The following is an 18,682-nucleotide window of genomic DNA, read 5'->3' on the forward strand; positions in this document are numbered from 1 at the left end:
TCTCTTTTCTTGTGTCCTTTCTTACAAGTACTGTGTGTTTGTAGCCTTAACCCTTCTCCATTACCCATCTCTTAAGCCTTCTCCATTACCCATCCTTTACTGTCATTTATTCGAACAAACAAAAGTACTCAGCCTGTTTTTCAGCCATTGCTTTGCTGCACGATATGGAACACAACCAGGCAGAAATGACCTGATTCTGCGTGATTTCCACGTGCGTGAAGCTCGCTGACGTCAATGGCAGTGTTACGTGCAAAAGGACTGCGGGGCATAATTAAAAAGGACCCTTTTCTATCACAACGTGGAAAAAAATGTGGTTTTGCTTGGGTACAACGCAGAGCTGTAAATCATTAGACGCATTCCTGTTTCTTAAGAACCTGACATACAACTTTGCTGTTGAGACATGCTTTGTAAATGATGAGTACCTTACTGAGAGAAGTTTCTGAGTCCAGTTAATGCTTTTTACCAAGTCTTGTCATGTAACAGGTTTGACGGGCTGGAAGAAGCGCTGTGGTGTGATAGAACAAAAAGAGTGGATTTGCCTGATAGCAAGACCCACCCAAATCTTGTTCCAACAGCAGATTTGTCAATGGCTTTTTCCACTGCTAATAATGAGCAGGAGGTATTTAACTGTTGGAGGCCTTCTAGCACTGCACTACTAGAAATTGGGAGCAAGTCCAAATCTGCTGTTTGTGAGCTGTGCAGCTGTTCAAGCAGTGGAGAATCGGTCCTCGTTTTCACCGTGTTGTTGCTCAGCCTCTCTGAAAATGAGGGAAAGTGCATTTTACTACGAATGTGATATTGTATGTGCCACACACAGCTACCATTTTAACCACTGGAACAAGTGGGACATCTGCATACAAGTGTAGGCAACCACAATCGTACACATAGGTGCATGTAGTCAGGTGTTGAAATAGGCAGAGGCAAGCATCCCTTATTTTTCCACGGCACTTGCAGCTTATACTGATCTTTCCATCTTTAAATAGTCACCAGTGCTTCTCTCAGCTGCTGTGTTCTTGTTTAAATGCCCATTGCCTGCTTTGTAGTATCCTGTCCTGATCAGCTCTCCCCTTCCTCCTCCCCAAGCTTTTCCTCCTTTGTGCCCAGCTGAATCCTACTGAACATCTCCCATAGTGTTTCCTCTTTCTGCACTCTGCCCCTTTCTCCTGCTGTGTTTACTAACTGCTTTCCTAGAGAAGCTGTAAGCTCACCTACAACTGTCACTGTGGTACAGCTGCTCTTCTGTTTCCTGTCTGTTGTGTTGATACGGTTTCAGGTAACTTGCAGGCAAGACCCCTGTTATTTCTTGCATGTTTTACCAACTTTGGGTCCCTTTTTTATTCCACTTGTCTTTAATGACTCCCTTATCCACAGGCCCTGCCGCCTGGTGCACTTCAACCTTTACCAAAGAGGCCAGCACTTGAAAAAAACAATGGTGCCACCACAGTCTTTAACCCAAGCGTTTTCCACTACCAACAGGCTCTAGCCAACATGCAGTTGCAACAGCCTGCGTTCATCCCCACAGGTAAGTGTCTCCTTGCTTTCTCCATCGTGGTTTTCTTTGTGTGACCTAGACATTGAGCTAATAAGCAGACCTGTAAGAGTCCTTAGCAAAAGAATATTAGTGTATAAAGTTTCGTGTTAAAAATCGATGGAATGTTAATGTATGTTGTTTGACTTTTTTTTCCTTCACCTAATGCAATCCAGAGCTTTTCACTTAAAAGAGCCCTTCTTAGCCTTTCCTTTTTTTTAAGCAGTCCAACTAAGAAAACTGTCTGCATGTTTCTTGAATTCATACTTCCTGGTTTTCCTTCTTATGGTTCAACTGGATAATCCCAAATTAATTCTTTGGCTCTTGTGTAGCTATATTAAAGGCTCATGTTAAAATATCTGGTGGACCTGTTTTTAGAGCTGCCTGCTCACTCCAAGCTGCAGGTTTCCTTCTAACCTTCTATCTCAGTGACCTACATATTCCAGCAGCCGTTTTGTTTGCAGAGGGAATGGCTCATCTTCAGTAAACACAAATTACGTAATTGCCTTTAAAGGCATATTTTTCCCTTTTGCTTGTCTTTTGACCAGTATGATAGCCTGAGATTTTTAAAAGCAATTTAACTCCCAGCTTTTATTGTACCTTTAAGGTCTCAGAGTAAAATTGAAAGATGCAGCTCAGTAATTCATACAGAAATCGAAACATTGACGTGGCAGATGTGACTGCTGCCTCGCCAATTAACCTCTGTTCGCTGCAGCCAAATGGAAAACAAAACCTGCTTAGAGTAGTAAGTACTGCAAGCGGCTGAATTGGGAACGTTTCAAGAGTTGGTAGCTTAGTTTTAGTATCGTTATTTTCATTGCAGAGCATTATATGGAAACAAATGCCTGAAGCTTTTAACATTTAACACTGTATTCATTTGCCAAGTGATATTTATAAAAATATACAAAGCTTTTCCATGAGTAGACTTCAGCGTGCAGTAGACCTGGACCTCAGCCATGCCATTCTTTGGAGTCAGGAAAAGCTTCAAGAGAGCCTAGTATTGAGACTAAACTGTGTCTCAGCTGTGAACGTGATCCAGAGAGTCGAAACCTAAATTTTGTTTTCTCGTGGTCTTCATGAGAGTATTGGAGATGCTCAGAATTCAGCAGTTGCCAGGATGTTTTCCCAGGGAAGGAGTGTCTTATATGGAGAGGAAGGGAGGGACTAAGGAGGAGTCTTGTGGCCTGCACAGTGCTTCTGGAAGGGATGGGCTGAGCTGACCTTACTGCAGCTCTTTCAGATGCCAAGTGAAATACAACTTCAGGAAACATTCACACTTTCTAGAATGCCAGGTCTGTGAGCCAGCTACATGCTTTCCTTCCCTGAGTTTGCAGTCTCCAAAGCTGACATAAAGATACTTATTTCTGATGCAAGCACTGTAAATTAGCTTTCATCCAGAACCCTCATGATACTGTTGTGCACTGTCTCTCGGCGATGGGATTGCGCACAGGCTGATGCATAACAGATCTGTTTGCTGACACAGGCTCTTGTCTGAGGACATTAATGCTGATCAGAGAAGTAAATTTCCAGTCAGAGAATGAATCTCTGATGAGTTTACACATCCACATGTTCCGTTACTCATGCATCAGGCTGCAAATTTGATCTAAGCCATTGCAGTGCTCTTGGCAGCAGAGCAGAGAGGTGGCATGTAGCAGCTTACATCCTTTTGAGTGGTAGAGTTACTTTTGTTAGTGTCTGCTATTGAGTCCTTGAAGTGCCAGTTTTCCCTCTGTGGTAAGCCATGATCTCTCAGCATCATGGTTTGCCATGGAGATGGGGAGATCAGGGTGAACACTGAAAATAATGTCGTCACTGCAGCTGTTTCAAGTCTAAAAGAACTGCCTCTTTTTAAACTAGAGACCTTGAATCCCAATCCCTGCTTACAGGAGTAAATTGCTTTTAGAAAGCTGGTTTTAACATGAGTGTGATGTTCCTATAAGGCAGTCTTGTCTGCTTCTGTGATTGGAAAGAAATCAATACACCTGATAATGAAAAAAAACAACAAAGCAACCGATTTGTAGAATAGATCACATCATTTAATACCAGGGTGGAAAAAGAAATAACATTTTCTACTACCCAAGAATGCAAGAATTAATTTGTTTTGCTACTATCTCTTAAAACTGAGTTTAAACTATTTATGTATCAATATGCAGAATGTTTTGCATGTGCTTAAATATTGAATGCTGCAAAGAGAATACCTGCTTTTTAGTTAAAGTGATTTCTAACACTGAAGCTTCACTAATGAAATATCCCTTTTGTTCATCTTTCCACGCTTCAATGCATGGTGCGCAGGGTCAGTTCTGTGCATGACACCCACTGCAAGCGTTGGTAGGTTTTTCTACACAAACTTCTCAACTTTTTCCTAATCTGAAAGAGACAGCAAGTCAGTATGCATCAGTGAGAACCTGGGTGGCTGAGTGGTGTGACTGTCTATCCGCTGTCTTCTTTGAGGCTTAAATGGTTGTACCCCTTTTAATTTCTGTGCAGTGCAGTGTTTCGTGTGACTAATACGAGAATCCAAGGCAATGCATTCCCACAACTATTTAGTTCTGCTGCAGAAAGAAAAATTTGTCAACCTGAATGTCTTTACAACCCATTTAAGTTGTCCAACAAAAGGAATAGCAGTGGGAGAATCCTGTTGGTTTGCTATTTTTGTATCAGGTATATTAGAGTTCAGGTTTTTGGTTGTCCTGAGGACATTTTAAGAGACTGGTTTAATAAAGGCTCTGAGAAGGAACGGATCTAGAGGCAGGCCCTTTGCCAGAGCAGGGTGCCAATGGTACAGTGAGTGAAGCAGGGCTAATACTGTGGACCAGTTGAAGATTCATCTCGTTAGTGACTTTTTAGCAGCTCAAGGAACTGTGAACAGGGGACCAGGGATGCAATCAGGCAGCAGGGCTGAGAAGACGCTCTCTGCTTCTGCGGGGATCCAGAATGCTCAGTCTCAGGATCTGGGTCACGCTTGAAGCTTGTGTGGGTCTTTGAGGGACCCCCACCTCTATGTACAGCTGCTGGGCACAGCAGCGTGAGTGAAATCTGAGCTTTCAACCGCCAGCTGAGGTTATGCAAGTCAACAGCCATCCTGGATAGGAGTGTGCCTGCTTCGGGCAGAGTGAGAGGGGGGAGCAGGAGCCCTGGGGAGCAGTTTGGGGAAGTCTGAAAGCCAGCAGCTTTGGCAGAAACAGCTAAGCGCTCTGCTCTTGAAGCTCCCCGTCCTACAGGCTGCTTCTTCCACCTGAAGGCAACCCACTGGAGCAGGGGGCCCTGTGGGCACACGGTTACCCTGCTGCTGAACCCTGAGAGCGCTCCTGCAGGCCCCAGCTTCCAGCTCTGCTGGACTTTGCTGAATCCCACACGTGTGCTGAGATGGGCCTGGGGGGAGCACACACAGACAGCCGGGGCTGTGGGTATCCCCGGTTGACACCCTAGGTGTGGCGCCTGGCATTCAGGTTGCCGACGGATTCACCCAGCCCCTTGGAGAAGGAATTGCCAAAGGCTGCTGGCTCCTCCGTGCTGCCTGCTGCTCCGCTCCCAGCTCCTGCCTGGCCAGAAAGAGTTATCTCCAGGTTGGAGCGGTCCAGGGCAGCATCCTTCCCCTGCTTCCTAGATCTGCGGGTGCCCCAGAGCATCCCCTCCGGCTCCTCGCAGCTTAGAGAGGCTGCTGAGCTCCCCGCTGCCGCACTGCCCTTCTGGATGCTCTCCCGCCAGTTGTGAGCGTCGGATGCACTCTTGTGTTTCTCCTTCTTGGCCTCCTCCCCTTTCCATCCCCTCCTATCTTGCAAGGAGGGAATCCCATCAAATCCTCTAGAATTAGCACAGTGAGGAAGCACGCTGGAATCGTGGGGAGAGAGCTCGGGCTGCCAGCCATCTCCTGCAGTGCCCTCACCCCCGTACTGTGCCGAAACGTCCCTGCAGCAGAGACAACAAAACATGGCAAAGGGCTGCTGCAGCTGCGGCCTAGCAGGATGGCGGCCAGACTGCAGCTGTGCCACAGGCCCCAGCCGTGCAACGCGCTGCCATGGCTCGCAGAGTTCCCCTGAGTTCCCCTGGTTCCTGGCGGGGACGGGGAGGGGAGGGAAGGGGATGAGCTTCCCAAGGCGGGCGGGAGGGTGCGCTTGCCAAAATGTCCCCAGCCAAAGGAACGTGCACTGGCTGCGTCTAACTCCCCAGGGGTGCGAGCTGACGTGGGCTTTTGCTAGCACACCCTCCCTCCCCCCCTTTGGAAATTTGGCCTTTGGAGTCTAATACATCATTGTTCTGCTTATAAATGTACTAAGTGTTGAGAATGTTTTGGTTTTTTCCTTAATTATAATTGTAATTGGCTTTTCCCCTTCTCTCTTGTTTATTTTTTTTCCCAACGCTGTCTTGCTTTGCACTGTGATTGCATGCCGCGCCCCGATGTGTCCTTCATGACGATGTCACATGGCTTGTTGCTGTGATTCCTGCCACGCCCCCAAATCCACCACATGTTGCCATGGTTACATAAAAACGCTCCACCCTCCCGTATGTCGCTTCCATGGTTCCCTTCCGAAAGTGCCCATGATGCACGGTGCTACGCCCACCACTGTGTCTGCAGCAACAACTCCTGCCACCAGCGTCCCCTTCGCTGCAACAGCTACCGCCAATCAGGTTTGGCCCTTTCAATGGCTTTCTTTCACGTGTGTTCAGATCTCGAGGACCGGGGCGAGGGCTCCCAGTCCCGCCCGGCTCGGTGCAGGCTCGGGCGCGCAGAGGCAGCGCAGTTTGTCTGGGGATCGGTGAGGGGGCACCGGCTGGAACCGCTGCGGCGGCAGCGTAGGGATGGGCGACTGGCAGGGCACGGCCCCGCAGCTCTGGGTGCTTCGCTGCCTTCTCCAAAGTGCCCCGGGACTCAGAACTCGGGCTGCAAAACTCCTCTGTTGCACTTGGACCTGCAGCACTTCTGCTTTCAGTCTCAAGCAGAAATACCACCCCGAGCATCCTTCCCTGTGGTATTTTGGCATGTCCTCTCCCGGCTGGAAAGTGGAAGTGGAAACACAAAGCGGCCTCCCCCCATATTGCGAAATTGGACTCTAAAAACAGCTCAAAAAACCAACCAAACAAAAAAAAAGGCGGGGTTGAGGCGATGAAGTCTGAAGCTTATTTACACCAGTAATGTCACCCATCCCTACAGAAATGACTCTGGATGTGCAGTACGTGCCGTTGCAGCACTGCCATAAGTGTCCAGGACTCCATGCATGTCTGCCGAGCCATAACTCTTTCCAAAACTTTCCTCTGAAGATACTGAGTTGTGATGGCTGCTTCCGCACCCGTCCCGAACTGTATACGCACAACCTGTCCTAGTGATGCTTCCTGACAATTTGGTGTGCCACAACTTTTTCCACTGAGGCCAGAGAAATGTCAAGTGCTTCCCCCCGACTCCCCAAAACAAGTTGTAGCTTTCTTAGTTCTTCGTCGTGCTCAGGTTTAGAGCTATTGCAGAGAAAATGGGGCATCGCTTTATTCAGTAGGATGCTGTTAGCCATGCTGAATGTCGTTACGATCTCAGGGGGTTTCCTGCAGTCTTTTGTTAGCATGAGGTTATAAAGCTTTCAGGAGAAGTTTTACCCGTGTTAAGTCCTCGGCAGTGCTTTGCTGCTTGCAGTAGGTATTGCTGTTCTTTCTCCGTGCTGTGTTGTAGTTGTCAGGTAGAGAAGGTCTTACTCATACTCGTATTGGTCATGAGAAGAAAGCAGAAATTTCTGTGCAGTGTTGCTCTGTGGCTGTATGAGTCTGGACAAAGCTATGCTCCTTTATGTCTCAGCCAGCTAATTTCAGAGCATCTGTCTTACTTGTAGTCCATGGAGCGAAAATCGCAGTACGATCACCTCATAGTCCACGAGGCATCAGTAGTGATGCAGCTATGTCGTACTTAATGTGTGGCGAAGTAAAGACAACTTGGGAGTGGATCCTGTTTTATAAGACGCTGATGTATTTGCTAACCTGAAACTGAAGACAGAATGAAGAGACGGATTTCAAAGCAATGTTTTAATGTGTTGTGTTCTTTGTTTTCTTTGCTGTAGATATCCCAGTTATCAGTAGATGAACTGAGTAGCAGCATGTTTGTTTCACAGATGTAGAAGTTCCCGATAGAACAGTAAGTTGCTTTTCAGTATTTCTCTTTACAGTGGATTGCTTTGTTACAAGGGCGCTGCGTCCCCCAAAAGGGGCTGCTTTGGGCAGTGGGACTCAGCCTGCGGGACCCCGGTGGCTCTGCTCTCTACCAAGTTAACAGCAATTCAGCAGCTGCAGCACAGATACAGACCAGCCCTGTGGCTTACAACAAGCAGTGTTTTGTTGTGTCTAAAATAGCTGTTTTGTGTGGTTTGCAGCCTCCCTTTCTTGCATCCCCCTGAGTCTGACGGTTATGTTTGCAAGTTACTCTTGCTCTGCACAGCTCCCAGCAGCCTGCAGGTGCCTCAGGGGTTCATGCTATTGCTGGTAAGACTGCTCTGGTAATGAGTCAGCTGAAAAGGTGAAACTCGTGTTTTGCTGTTAGTGGTGTATTCCTTTTCCTGAGGTAAGCAGGACTGGGTCATCCTCAGCTGCTGTGCATCAGCAGGACAGGCTGGGGTTGGGCAGAGCTCTGTTAACCACAGTGGGGCATGGCCCGTGGTACTTTTCTTCACAGGTCCACAAGCAGCATAGCCTTCATGACACGTGCAGATCCTGGGCTGCTGGGCTTTTATGACTGAGAATAATGAAGTTTATCCTTTCCTTTGAATTACAGAGCATTTTGCAGCCTTAGCAGCAGTGTTATTTTTTCCATTTCTTCTATTTGTAAGTGTTAGCTAATATTCATGAGAGAGAATCCCTTGAGGATTTTAGTTCATCACTTTATTTTTCACCCCAGAAGATGAATGAGCAGTTCAGCCCCTTCAACAAGAATTCACCAGATTTTCCCAACGCGGGCCGCAGATATGCAACCCATTTCTTCTTTAGATCATGTATTACAAGCAAGTACTTAAATGCTGGAAATTAATTTGGCAAGCCATTCTCTAATTATATCTTTAGCAGCTGACAGAAGTCACTCGTGTCAGTGGTGTCCTTTATCTCTGGTGACCTACATAAGCTGTCGTACGTATAAACTGCCTGCTCACAGTGGCCGTGGAGCCCGGTTAGTGTAGGTGAGCAATGAGGTATCTGTGTCAGTGAAAACATTCTGTGCTGTGCAGTACATTGCTCTCCTAAACAGCAGACAGACGTGACACCTGACATGTTCCACGATTTCCATAACACATGCAAAACAGTCTGTTCCACCCGATAAGGAGATCATTTGCATTGGAAGAACCTCATTACTGAACTCTTTGAGATTGATTTCTCTATTTATTTCAGGAAATTTCTTTTTTTTCTGGATTCTTTTCGTTTCTGTGTGTGTGCTTAAACTCACACTGACAGTTACTAATGATTTCAGAGTAGGAAAGGAAATTCCATGAAATAGCTCCATTTAGCAAACAGTGAGCATGGTACAGTCTGTCGAGTCAGCCATGCTTTTAAGAACAGTGAAAACCCTTGCCTGAAAGAAGTAGGGTCAAACACTTTATATTGGGTTGGATCTCCTGTGGACCAGCCTACTGGGCTTGGAGAGCGTCTGCACCAGACAAGCAGCCTGTTCTTCACCAGGAAGCTGTGACCACATGCCTGACCAGATGCACTCTGCCAGATGTGCTTGTCCTCTCACCACCTTGCAGCTATGGGACATAGCTCTTTTCTACCAGTCTGTAAATGTGCTTGATTTCTTCCAGTGTCCCCAGTGCTCGCAGGCCCACTGGTGACCATTCCCATACAGGAGCCTTTGTATTTTGATCCTGTTTCGTGCAGCCACCCGAGCATGTGAAGTTGTCCGTGTGCTCCTTGTTTTTTGCCAGATAAGGATCTTAGTTGGCATTCTGCTGTGCCAGAAGGTGAATTCCCAAAGCTGCTGTGAGTGGGAGTTTGGTAATAGAATCTGCTGTGGCAGATGTTTTTCTCCACGGTTGACCAGGTCCTGGTAGCCAGGCTGGCTAGCCTAGCTCTTTGCAGGGAGGATTTTCACAAGTACATCCCAGGAGAGGAGATTTTCTCCCAGAGGAGGGCCGCCTGAGCACAAGGTTTTTGTGTCTGATTCACCTTTGGCTCTCTGGGATTAGATTTTAATGTAAGTATCTTCACAGTGAACAGGAGGCAGCAGCAGTCAGGGATTCCTCTGGCCCTCTCATCAGCCTCTCTCTACCTGCCATCTTGTCTCACCAACAAGATCGTTATTCTCCCACCTTCCCATTCCACAAATTGTTTTGTCAGCATGTGTGAAGCGTGCTGGAAATGGAAAGCCTTAAGTGCTGATTAAAGAGGATGCCAAGTGTGTTATTAGCAATTTCACCCTATGTCAGAAAATTAAGGGAATAAACCATTTTCTCTCCATGACGTGCTAATAGCAACCTCAGAGGTAATGCGGTGAGGATGCAGATGCATCTTAATAGAATGACTTCTACAGAAAAAAATATCTGACGTCTCACTCTCTGTTTTCTCTTTCCCTTGCAGCAGACCATGTTGAAATTCTGAACCATAAAATTATGGAGCACCAGGACTTCTTGGTGGGAAGCTGCGCATGGCCTTTCTGTATATATCCCCTCTTCCCTTCTATCGTTCTTTACCACCTCTACAGTAAGCCTGTTGCAGCCTACATGTTAACCAAAAACTGATCAATGGGAATGTCAAAAAAAAGAAAAAAAAAGAAAAAAAAAGAAAAAAAAAAAGCACTATAGAAACAATTAACAAACAGCGCTCTGTTATATGAGATATACAAGTAGAAAATTATAATAGACTTTTATAACACATTACTTTAACACACTTAATCATTTTATGACTACCATCCTGATAAGTGCATCTGCACAGCGGACTGTTGGTTTACTGTATACTATCGATGGATAAATGTTTGTCTTGTTTTTAAAGTGTTATCTTACTGTTTTGTTTACATCATAGTCTATTGATTTGTTTTAAAGTGTACATCATTATCAAGTATACTCAATACCATTTTTTCATTATTGTTATGTCTTAAGTTTTCATATACTGTAGGTTTTATGGAGTTTTGTTTGTTTTTCACTAAAAATGTTATCGTGGGAAACAGGAATTATGTGCTTGAAAAACACGACGCAGGAATGTTCTGCCCTTGTCTGGATATTGCTGTTCATGTCAGCTGTTTGTGTTAAAGGCTCCTTTTATCATTTAAAATTTGCCTTCAGATAGTCTCCAAATTTTTAGTACCAATGATGTGCAAGGCCAGCTGTGATTTCAGTCCACTTCAGAGTATTTCTTTAAATGGAGTGAGCTGATTCTGGAAACTGGAGGGGAAAAAAAAAAGAGAAAGACAAGAACCCACTCTCAGTTAAGGGGATAGGAAAGATTTGGTCAGAATTTCTGCAGTTCTGTTGTATGTTGAAGTGCATTCTCAGCTGCAAATGGCGCACAATCTTTCTTGATGTTCTCGTGGTGCAGTGGAAAGCAGTAGGTGGATGAGTGAGATGTTTTCCTTTGGTGTTTGCATTGGAGAGGAACAACTGCCAACTGTTAGCTACAGAACACGTGGCTGGATTAGGCCCATCGTCGTGGCTTGGCCCAAGCTGGGTAATCCTGTGCCCATGAGCATCTCTTCACTGAGCCTGCTGAAACATCTCAGCCTGAAATCTGGTGACCCTTCCTGAAATTCTGTCAGCGTGCACCAGTTCTTTAATCACATTGACCATGACTTGGTGATTTTTCCCCTAATTTCTGGCCCTACAAAGCAAACACAGCATAATAAACCTGGAAAAATTCTACCGTACATAAACATCCATTTTTATCATGTTCCTAGAGGTTGGTGGATGTGGTCTGGCACCTTCTACTTGATGAAGACCAACGTTTGTCACACAAGGGCTAGTTCTCAATAACTCCTTGTCATGCGCATGAATAAAGCAGCTCCTTGCCCACATACGCACCCTGGGCAGCACTGCCTGGTGTTGTGCTGCCTTGCTGAACAATCTGGCTACACAGAATACGTTTTAATTTGAGAATGCAGCTAAATTTGTCCCTGTCACAGCTCTGTACTGTCGCCTGGCATCATGGAAGAGATGGATTTGATCCCTCGACTTAATAGAAGTATGAAGTGCTAGGAGAAAGAGAATCATTTTTAAAGCCAGGGGATGGGCGAATTGTTAGTGTCCTGCTGCCCTGAGCTTGCAGTGATTTTGTGGGGTGCCAAGAAGATTCCATTTTTTTTTTTTCCTTAATCTTGGGTAGAGAATGTCCTTCTGTGGGTGCAGGTGTACTGATAGCCATGCATCTGCGTGGACCACAAGGGACAAAGGGGCAGGCTGGGCACAACAGGTATGGCCCAGGACAGGCTGCAACCACCTGTGTGTGGAGATGCATTCATAGCAAGCACCTTTGAAGAGTCCGGTTCAGAAAAGCCTCAAGCCAGAAGGAATCTTTCCATTCATTTCAGCAGGCTTTGAACCTAACCCTAAAAGAGGGGAGAAACCCACGCAGCCCCAACCCTCAGCCATGCACCTCGTGTTCTGGCAGTCCCTCGTGTCCATGAATGCTTCCCAGCCGTCAGCATTCAAAAGCAGGCAGTGTTGCCTGCAATTAGTGGCTGTCATTTATATTGGCTGCCGCCTACCTGTTCTTTTAACCACTGAGTTTCTGTTTCCCAAAACCATAACATTGTTAGTGGAAAAAGTGGATTTGAGTACTTCCTGTTTGAAATTATTTGTGTATCAAAATGGGTTTTGCACAACCTGTGCCAGTGCCTCAACAAAGAACAGAGCTGATCTTCTTAAGCCAGAAAGGATGCATTCAAGCTTGTATGGCTTTATGAGTTAAAGGAGGTTGGAACTTTTTCAGTGCTAAATGGATTTTTGTATATCTTGACACTTTGATGTAACCTCCTATTTTATTTATCTACTTAAACATCTGGCATAGATGTGCATAGAATGTAAACCTAGAATACAGCTGTTTTCACGTCACATTTAAAGCACTGAAAAAAAAAAGCGTTTAAGGATTATTTTTTATTAAAGAGGTCTGATGAGGGATGTTCAGGGTAGTTATATTAGGTGCCACAACAGTTTTTATATTGCTGGCAAATTTAGCGTTAATTTGTAAATGAGTTTAAGGAAAGAAAAGCTTGAAGCACTAAACTTCACCAAATTCAAAACAATCTCGGCAAAAATGCCATTTGAGGTAGCACTATTGAAACTAGTTGTGCAATGACTTGCTCTAATTTTCTTTGTTCAAGAAAGAAAAAAAAATGAAAAAAGAAAAAAAAAAACCAGTCGCCAGACTATAAATTTCCTAAATAGACTCTTACAAAGTCACCGAGCTAGTTAGTGACTCTAAACAAATGTCATAAAAGCATGAATATCATCCTTTATTTGACAAGAGATGTATGTAAGTTTGTTTAAATCAATATAATTTTAGTGACATTTTTATAAGCTTCCCACTTTCCATGAACCTATATTTTTTATTTATCCAAAGTGATTTCTCTTTGTCCATTTCTCTCAGCCTTATGCAAACAATATGCAAGAAATGCTGAAACTTGGATAAAACGGGTCATGCAGAGGGAAAATGAAAGCTGAGATTGATCATTTTCACGCAAAAGGTTGTTAGTAGTTTCAATAAAAGTACTACTACTAAACTGTAACATAAGCAGACAATAAAAGAGGGATTTAAAATAAAATGGATTCATAAAACTATTAAGATTATTTTTGTTAAATGCAGTGTTGTTAGTAATTCGGAACACGATTTCACAATCAATGTTGTTGGTTTGTTTTTTTTTTGGTTTCTTTCTGTTTTTTGGGGTTTTTTTTAGTTGCAAGTTTCTAGCTGATGATGTTTTGACTTTGTATTTTTGCATCGTGATGTCCTACAAACCATTCCCTCCCAGGGCAGCCCACGCCGGCCCCCCGCTCCTGGATGCTGTGCGGAGCGGCGGCGCAGGCGAGGCTGGCCGTGCTCCCAGCATCCCGAAGGCACGGCCGCTCAGCCCCGCTGCCGGCGCCTCCCGGCCCGCTGGGCAGCCGGAGCTGCGGGAGCATCGGGGCGGCAGCGGAGCTGGCTGTGAGCCTGCGCTGGGTGCCGGTGGGACGAGGAGCCGCGTGTGTCGGATGAGAAATCTGCTCCAGCCTCGTGGGCCCCTTGCTGGCGCCGCAGGGCAGCTCTGGGACACGCAGTGAGTGAGAAACTGGATCCTCGTTGGGTTTTGGTTCTGATCCCTTGTACATTTCACACGCGCGAGAACGGAAGAAGGTGAAATCTATGAGGAAAATCTAATTTCCCATTCCTGTTGAATGGATTTAGTTTGATATTGACCTGATTTTACCGCGTGCCTGTTGAAGGCCTTAGAGTATATACTGTATGTTAAAGACTGTAATAACTTTCATAGTTGCTAGCCTAATCCCAATGTAAATACAGCTCCAACACATTGTTACTGGGCTACAACGCATTAACCCGCGTCATGTATTTCCATTTCTTTACCATTAGTTCGTAAGGTTTTTCACTATTGCTTTTTTGATACCTTTAGTAACGAATGAATTTAATTTTGAAGGAGAGCTAGAGAAAGTCGAAAGCTTTTCATACATCTGTTCAGCCCGTTTAGTTCTCTTCTAAACCAACACTGAAGCATGGTAAGGTGTAGAACGCAGTCCATAACTTGTCTGTATAGTTTACAGTTTAAGAACAAAATTAACTTTGTATGTAACTCCTACAATGATAGATTCATTGTTAACTAATTATATTAAGTTGTTGTTGCTATGGCAACAAAACTACAACATGGCTACCTTTGTATACGTTATTTGTGAGATTTTCACATGTAAATTAAAAGTGATGTGTAACAGTATGAGCTTGTGAAAGGTACAGTTCGATACTGTCAGATAAAGAGATGACTGAATATTTTTAAAATCCCAAAGTCCCATGTGAACGCTGAATCGGTGTCTCTACGTCACTTTTTCAGTCGAGAAGTTTACAACACATGGATTTAGAGTCAGGTTTTATAGCTTGTAGAAAATTGTTGTGTGGCAAGGGTTATTCCACAGTATTTTAACTCCGACAGCACGACGGGCTGCGTGGGGACGTAGTGATGGTCGTTCCTTCATTTCACACTCACCGCCATTGTGGGAATTCCGAACCCATCCCTCTCAGTACTGTAGCTCTGCTTGCAGTTTTCTGTTGGGTTTGCTTTTTTTTTTTTTTTTTAAATTCTTTTTTTTTTTTTTTTTCTTTTATTTTTCCTGAAATTGAACACTCGTGTGATTATGTTACGATCAGGGCTAAATGATGAAAAAAACGTGTAACTATTTTAATACTAATTTATATCAGCAAAAACTGTACATAAGAAAAAGAAAAATATTGTGGAATGACCCCGTAACAGTGTTGAAGATACCAATATGCTGCAGTTAAACTGATTCAGTTAGTGTACGAATGTGTGAGACACACCTTTTTTGCACTTATGTACATAGTCCACGAAAGAAATCCTTGGAACTTATTTTGAATATAAAAAAAAAAAAAGTCTGTAATAATACAGGAAAAGTTTGTAAAAGAGATAGGTATTACTAAGGCTTTGAAAAGGAGGAGTTTTTTGCTATAAAACTTATCTGAAAGCATGATGTTGCTTTGCTGTTGTAAAAGCTTTGTAGTTTGCCATAGCTTATTATACAGCAGACTGATACCAGGTCAGCTCCAACCTGCAGCACGGAGAAATGGGAAACAGTGCTTAATGAATTAGTAAGGTCACTAGCAAAGATTTTGTTTTGAATCAGCCTGCATTTCCACACACAGCCGAGGTCATGTTTGTAGTGCTTTGTGAGTCCCATTGGGGCCGATATGGCGGCGGTGGCACACAGCCATTTTGCCCAGCGCCTCGTCCCTGTTTCTGTCTGGAAGTGTTTCTCTGTTGTAGGTGACTGTCGTTGAGGTGCTTGAAATCCCAGAGAGGGTTTGAACCGTTGCCGTTTGCTGGGTTTGGTGTGGTTTTGTGTGGTTTTGTGTTTTCTCACCGTTACGGGCCAAGCCAACTAAACGGAGCGGCTGAAAAGCAGTGGAGGGCTGGGAGTTGTTTCAGATGGGCTTGGGATGACTTTCCCCTCCGGTGCCCGTTTTAGTGCTCTTCTGAGAGAGTGAGAGGGCCTGGCAGCAGTGCATGGTGCAGCTGTGGGCTGGGTGCTGGGTGCTGGGTGCTGGGTGCTGGGCAGGGAAGGCGGTGCTGCTGTGCTGGGTGGCAGCACGGTGCCTCTGGCTGGGTGCAGCCCTGCTGCCCTGCCATGCAAAGGGAGCACAGCCCTGTCCCCAGCCAGGGAGGCAGCGTGCTTCCAGGAGCTGCTGGCCATGTGCTCCCACGCAGCCCCGGCTTCCCCTGCTTCTCCAGGGCTGCCAGGCTGCACGGAGGCGGTGGGAATCCTGGGCAAAGCCCTGTGCCCATGCAGGACCAGGAGATGCTCTCATACGCAAGCTAGGTTGTCTGCATGTTGCTTTCCCAAATGGAATGTTAGCTGTGACAGAGAAAACAGAAGATGAATGATGTAAAATATCCGTTCTCTGCAGCAGATTGCTGATTCCCAGCAATCTGGGTCCCCAGGCTCTTGATTCCCTTCCCACTCCTGCTCTGTTGCTTGCACTGCATTGCTCTGCAGCACTGAGGGAGGTGTGGGGAAGCTGGGAGGCCTGCATCGAGCTGCTTATTTTTTGATCAGAACTAGTACTTTTGTTGCAACCTCACCCCTCAGATTCGCTTTGGTAAGGCCCCCATATCCCTCTATCCCTCCCCTGCCCATCCTAATGCTCTGGGCACTGCTGCTGGCCTCCCAGAGATTGCTCCCTTCACGTTGTCCATGAATGTCCCCTGCCCAGCCCATAATTCACCACGTGATCCATTGAAACGCACGCTTTGCTGAATCAGAGCCTTAACATCATGTGGTCCCAGTGTCTGTAAGGGGAAAAAAAAATCCAGATGTTGTCTCTTTCCGTGTGCGTTACAATAATGTCGATTTTAATATGAAATAATCAGCAAATTCTGGCCACTGTGCTCTTAAAGCTTCCCTTTACTGTAATCAATTTCTGTAATCAAGCTCCTCATTTCTAGGATTACAAGAAAAAAACTGTTTTGCACTATGTGAAATGAATCCGAGACGGTAAACTTCTTTTGCTTGGGGATACGAAAACGATCACAACAACAACACTGCTAAAATCTCTAAAATCTTTGCTAGTGATCTCTACTGACATCTCTATATCAAAAATAACTCTGCCTCTCAGACGAGATAATTAAACATGCAAAAATAACACAACTGTTAAATAACACAAAGTTCTTTTTCCAAACACACAACAGAGAGAATTACCTGACACTGAATTACAAGGTTCCAGTTCCTTATTACTGTACACAGATGCTATTTGATAGTGGTGGAAGCCAAATGATTTTGTTGCCATGGCTTTTGTATCCTAGCAGATGAGGGGATGATAAGACCATTCTTAGATTGGGTTATGGGATTTATTCGCTTTGTTTTGTTTTTCCTTTTCCGATTAGCTTTCTTTTAATTCTGCTTTTATTTTACATCATGAAAATGAGACGAAACTCCCCGTGCTCCTGATCATGTCACCTGACAGCAGGTCACTTTCTTCTTCCGTAGAAGTAGAGAATTGTACTCTAGGCAATCACAGAAATCAGAGAATGTTCTCCAAAATGGTCGACTTCTAATTTAGGTCTATACAAACACTTATACCGTACTGTGTGAAGTAGATATTTGAAGCAATTCTTTTCATAGGCATTTCTGGTACAAGAGAAACATTAGGTATCAATTTAATGGTATAGTTTAGCATATATACAAACAACTACAGTTAGCCCTGTGGCATTGTAAGAAACAACATACCATCAGATTCAGGCAGGCATAGGCTAATGCAGTGGTTCAGTTCCATAACACGATAGTTCATTCCCTCAACTGCTACCAACAGGGTGTACGCTTGGAAGTTCTTTTTCTTTTTGCCACGTTATATTGCTGTAGTGCCTGTATGTGCTTTAGAGATGTGCATAATGCTACTCATTTTAGTATGTTACTTCTATATTGTTATTGTTTATTTTTTTGATCTTTTAATAAAGTGTATAAAATTCTTGGTTATGTTTTTTATGGATCCATATCTACGCATTAATAGGAGTTTAAGAACTTTTCGAGTTCTGGTTTATTAGTCCCGATCTTTAAAGGTTCCGATGTAAAAAATAATGACGAATGGATTTGATTCAATGTTATATCTTAAAGTGTAGAACAACAGAATAAATTTCTTTCCAGAAAATACCTTCAGTATTTTGAATTCTGTAGTCGGTGCCTCCTCTTTACTGGATGCATCGGGCCTGTCCTATTGAAGTTACTAACGCAAGAAAGAAGTTTGTATTTTAGAAAAATAAAAGCAAAACTTTGCAGATGCTGCCTGCTGGTTTCTCTTGTGCCTCAGCCCCTCTGAGCCACGTGTGGTGTGCTGTGTTTGCTTCGTGTTTGCCCACGCTTCCCTTCTAACCCTGTCTGAGATCAGGGAGATCAGAGCTGCGTGTTTGAAGGTAACCGGGAAGAAGGAACTGAATGTAATCCTTTTGTGCAGCTCTTGTAGCACAGTGATCTGTGTCCGTTTTTCTCTTTCAGCAGTTGTGTCAGGTACCATTTTGAACGTCCCAGTGCAGTAACACAGCAGTCATCTCCCTTTGGCAGTGCTGGGTTCCCAGAGTCTCCTCCAAGTGCTCTGCTGGGTGCTGTGCTGCCTGTGGGGCAGTCTGGCCGTTCTTTTGGCAGAGGTGCTGCTTGCTGACCCCCTCTGCTTGTTTGTCCCTTCTGAACGCTGAGCAGAGCTCATGGTGAGAGCGTTGTTCGGTGGTGCCTTTGCTCTGTGGTCACCACCTGCCTGCTGGCAGCACTGCTGGAAGGGAACTTTTAGCCCAGCCCTGGCTCCGTGACACCACGTGCTTCCTGGAAATATTAATCTCCGTGTGCCTGGGGTCCCCTCTGCAAGCTCGGTGTCACTGGGGTCATGTCCTCCTGTGCTGCTCAGCAGGAGCTGCTCCGCACACACTGCAAGGGCCTCTTCCTCAGCCACCACCAAACGCAGCCTCAGCCTTGGCCAGGGATGGCACCAGGTGTGGGACGGGGCTGC

General features: G+C 45.0%; 1 protein-coding gene across 7 annotated transcripts in view; it reads left to right on the forward strand.

Annotated features, from left to right (window-relative positions):
* MBNL3 (muscleblind like splicing regulator 3) overlaps positions 1-7,643 on the forward strand; it is a gene marked incomplete at both ends in the record, with an annotated part of 48,766 nt that extends 41,123 nt beyond the window's left edge. For 3 of the 7 annotated variants that reach the window (XM_079541764.1, XM_079541765.1, XM_079541769.1), the window contains 4 exons: positions 1,372-1,522; positions 3,821-3,856; positions 6,063-6,157; positions 7,570-7,626. In XM_079541764.1, the coding sequence (XP_079397890.1) occupies positions 1,372-1,522; positions 3,821-3,856; positions 6,063-6,157; positions 7,570-7,626 (339 nt within the window). Of the gene's footprint in view, positions 1-1,371; positions 1,523-3,820; positions 3,857-6,062; positions 6,158-7,569 lie in introns of all 7 variants that reach the window. The other 4 variants (XM_079541768.1, XM_079541766.1, XM_079541767.1 and 1 more) reach the window with 4 other exon arrangements.
* Positions 7,644-18,682: the final 11,039 nt, after the last annotated feature.

The sequence above is a fragment of the Tetrao urogallus genome, assembly GCF_951394365.1.
Source record: "Tetrao urogallus genome assembly, chromosome: 13".
Taxonomy (NCBI): domain Eukaryota; kingdom Metazoa; phylum Chordata; class Aves; order Galliformes; family Phasianidae; genus Tetrao; species Tetrao urogallus.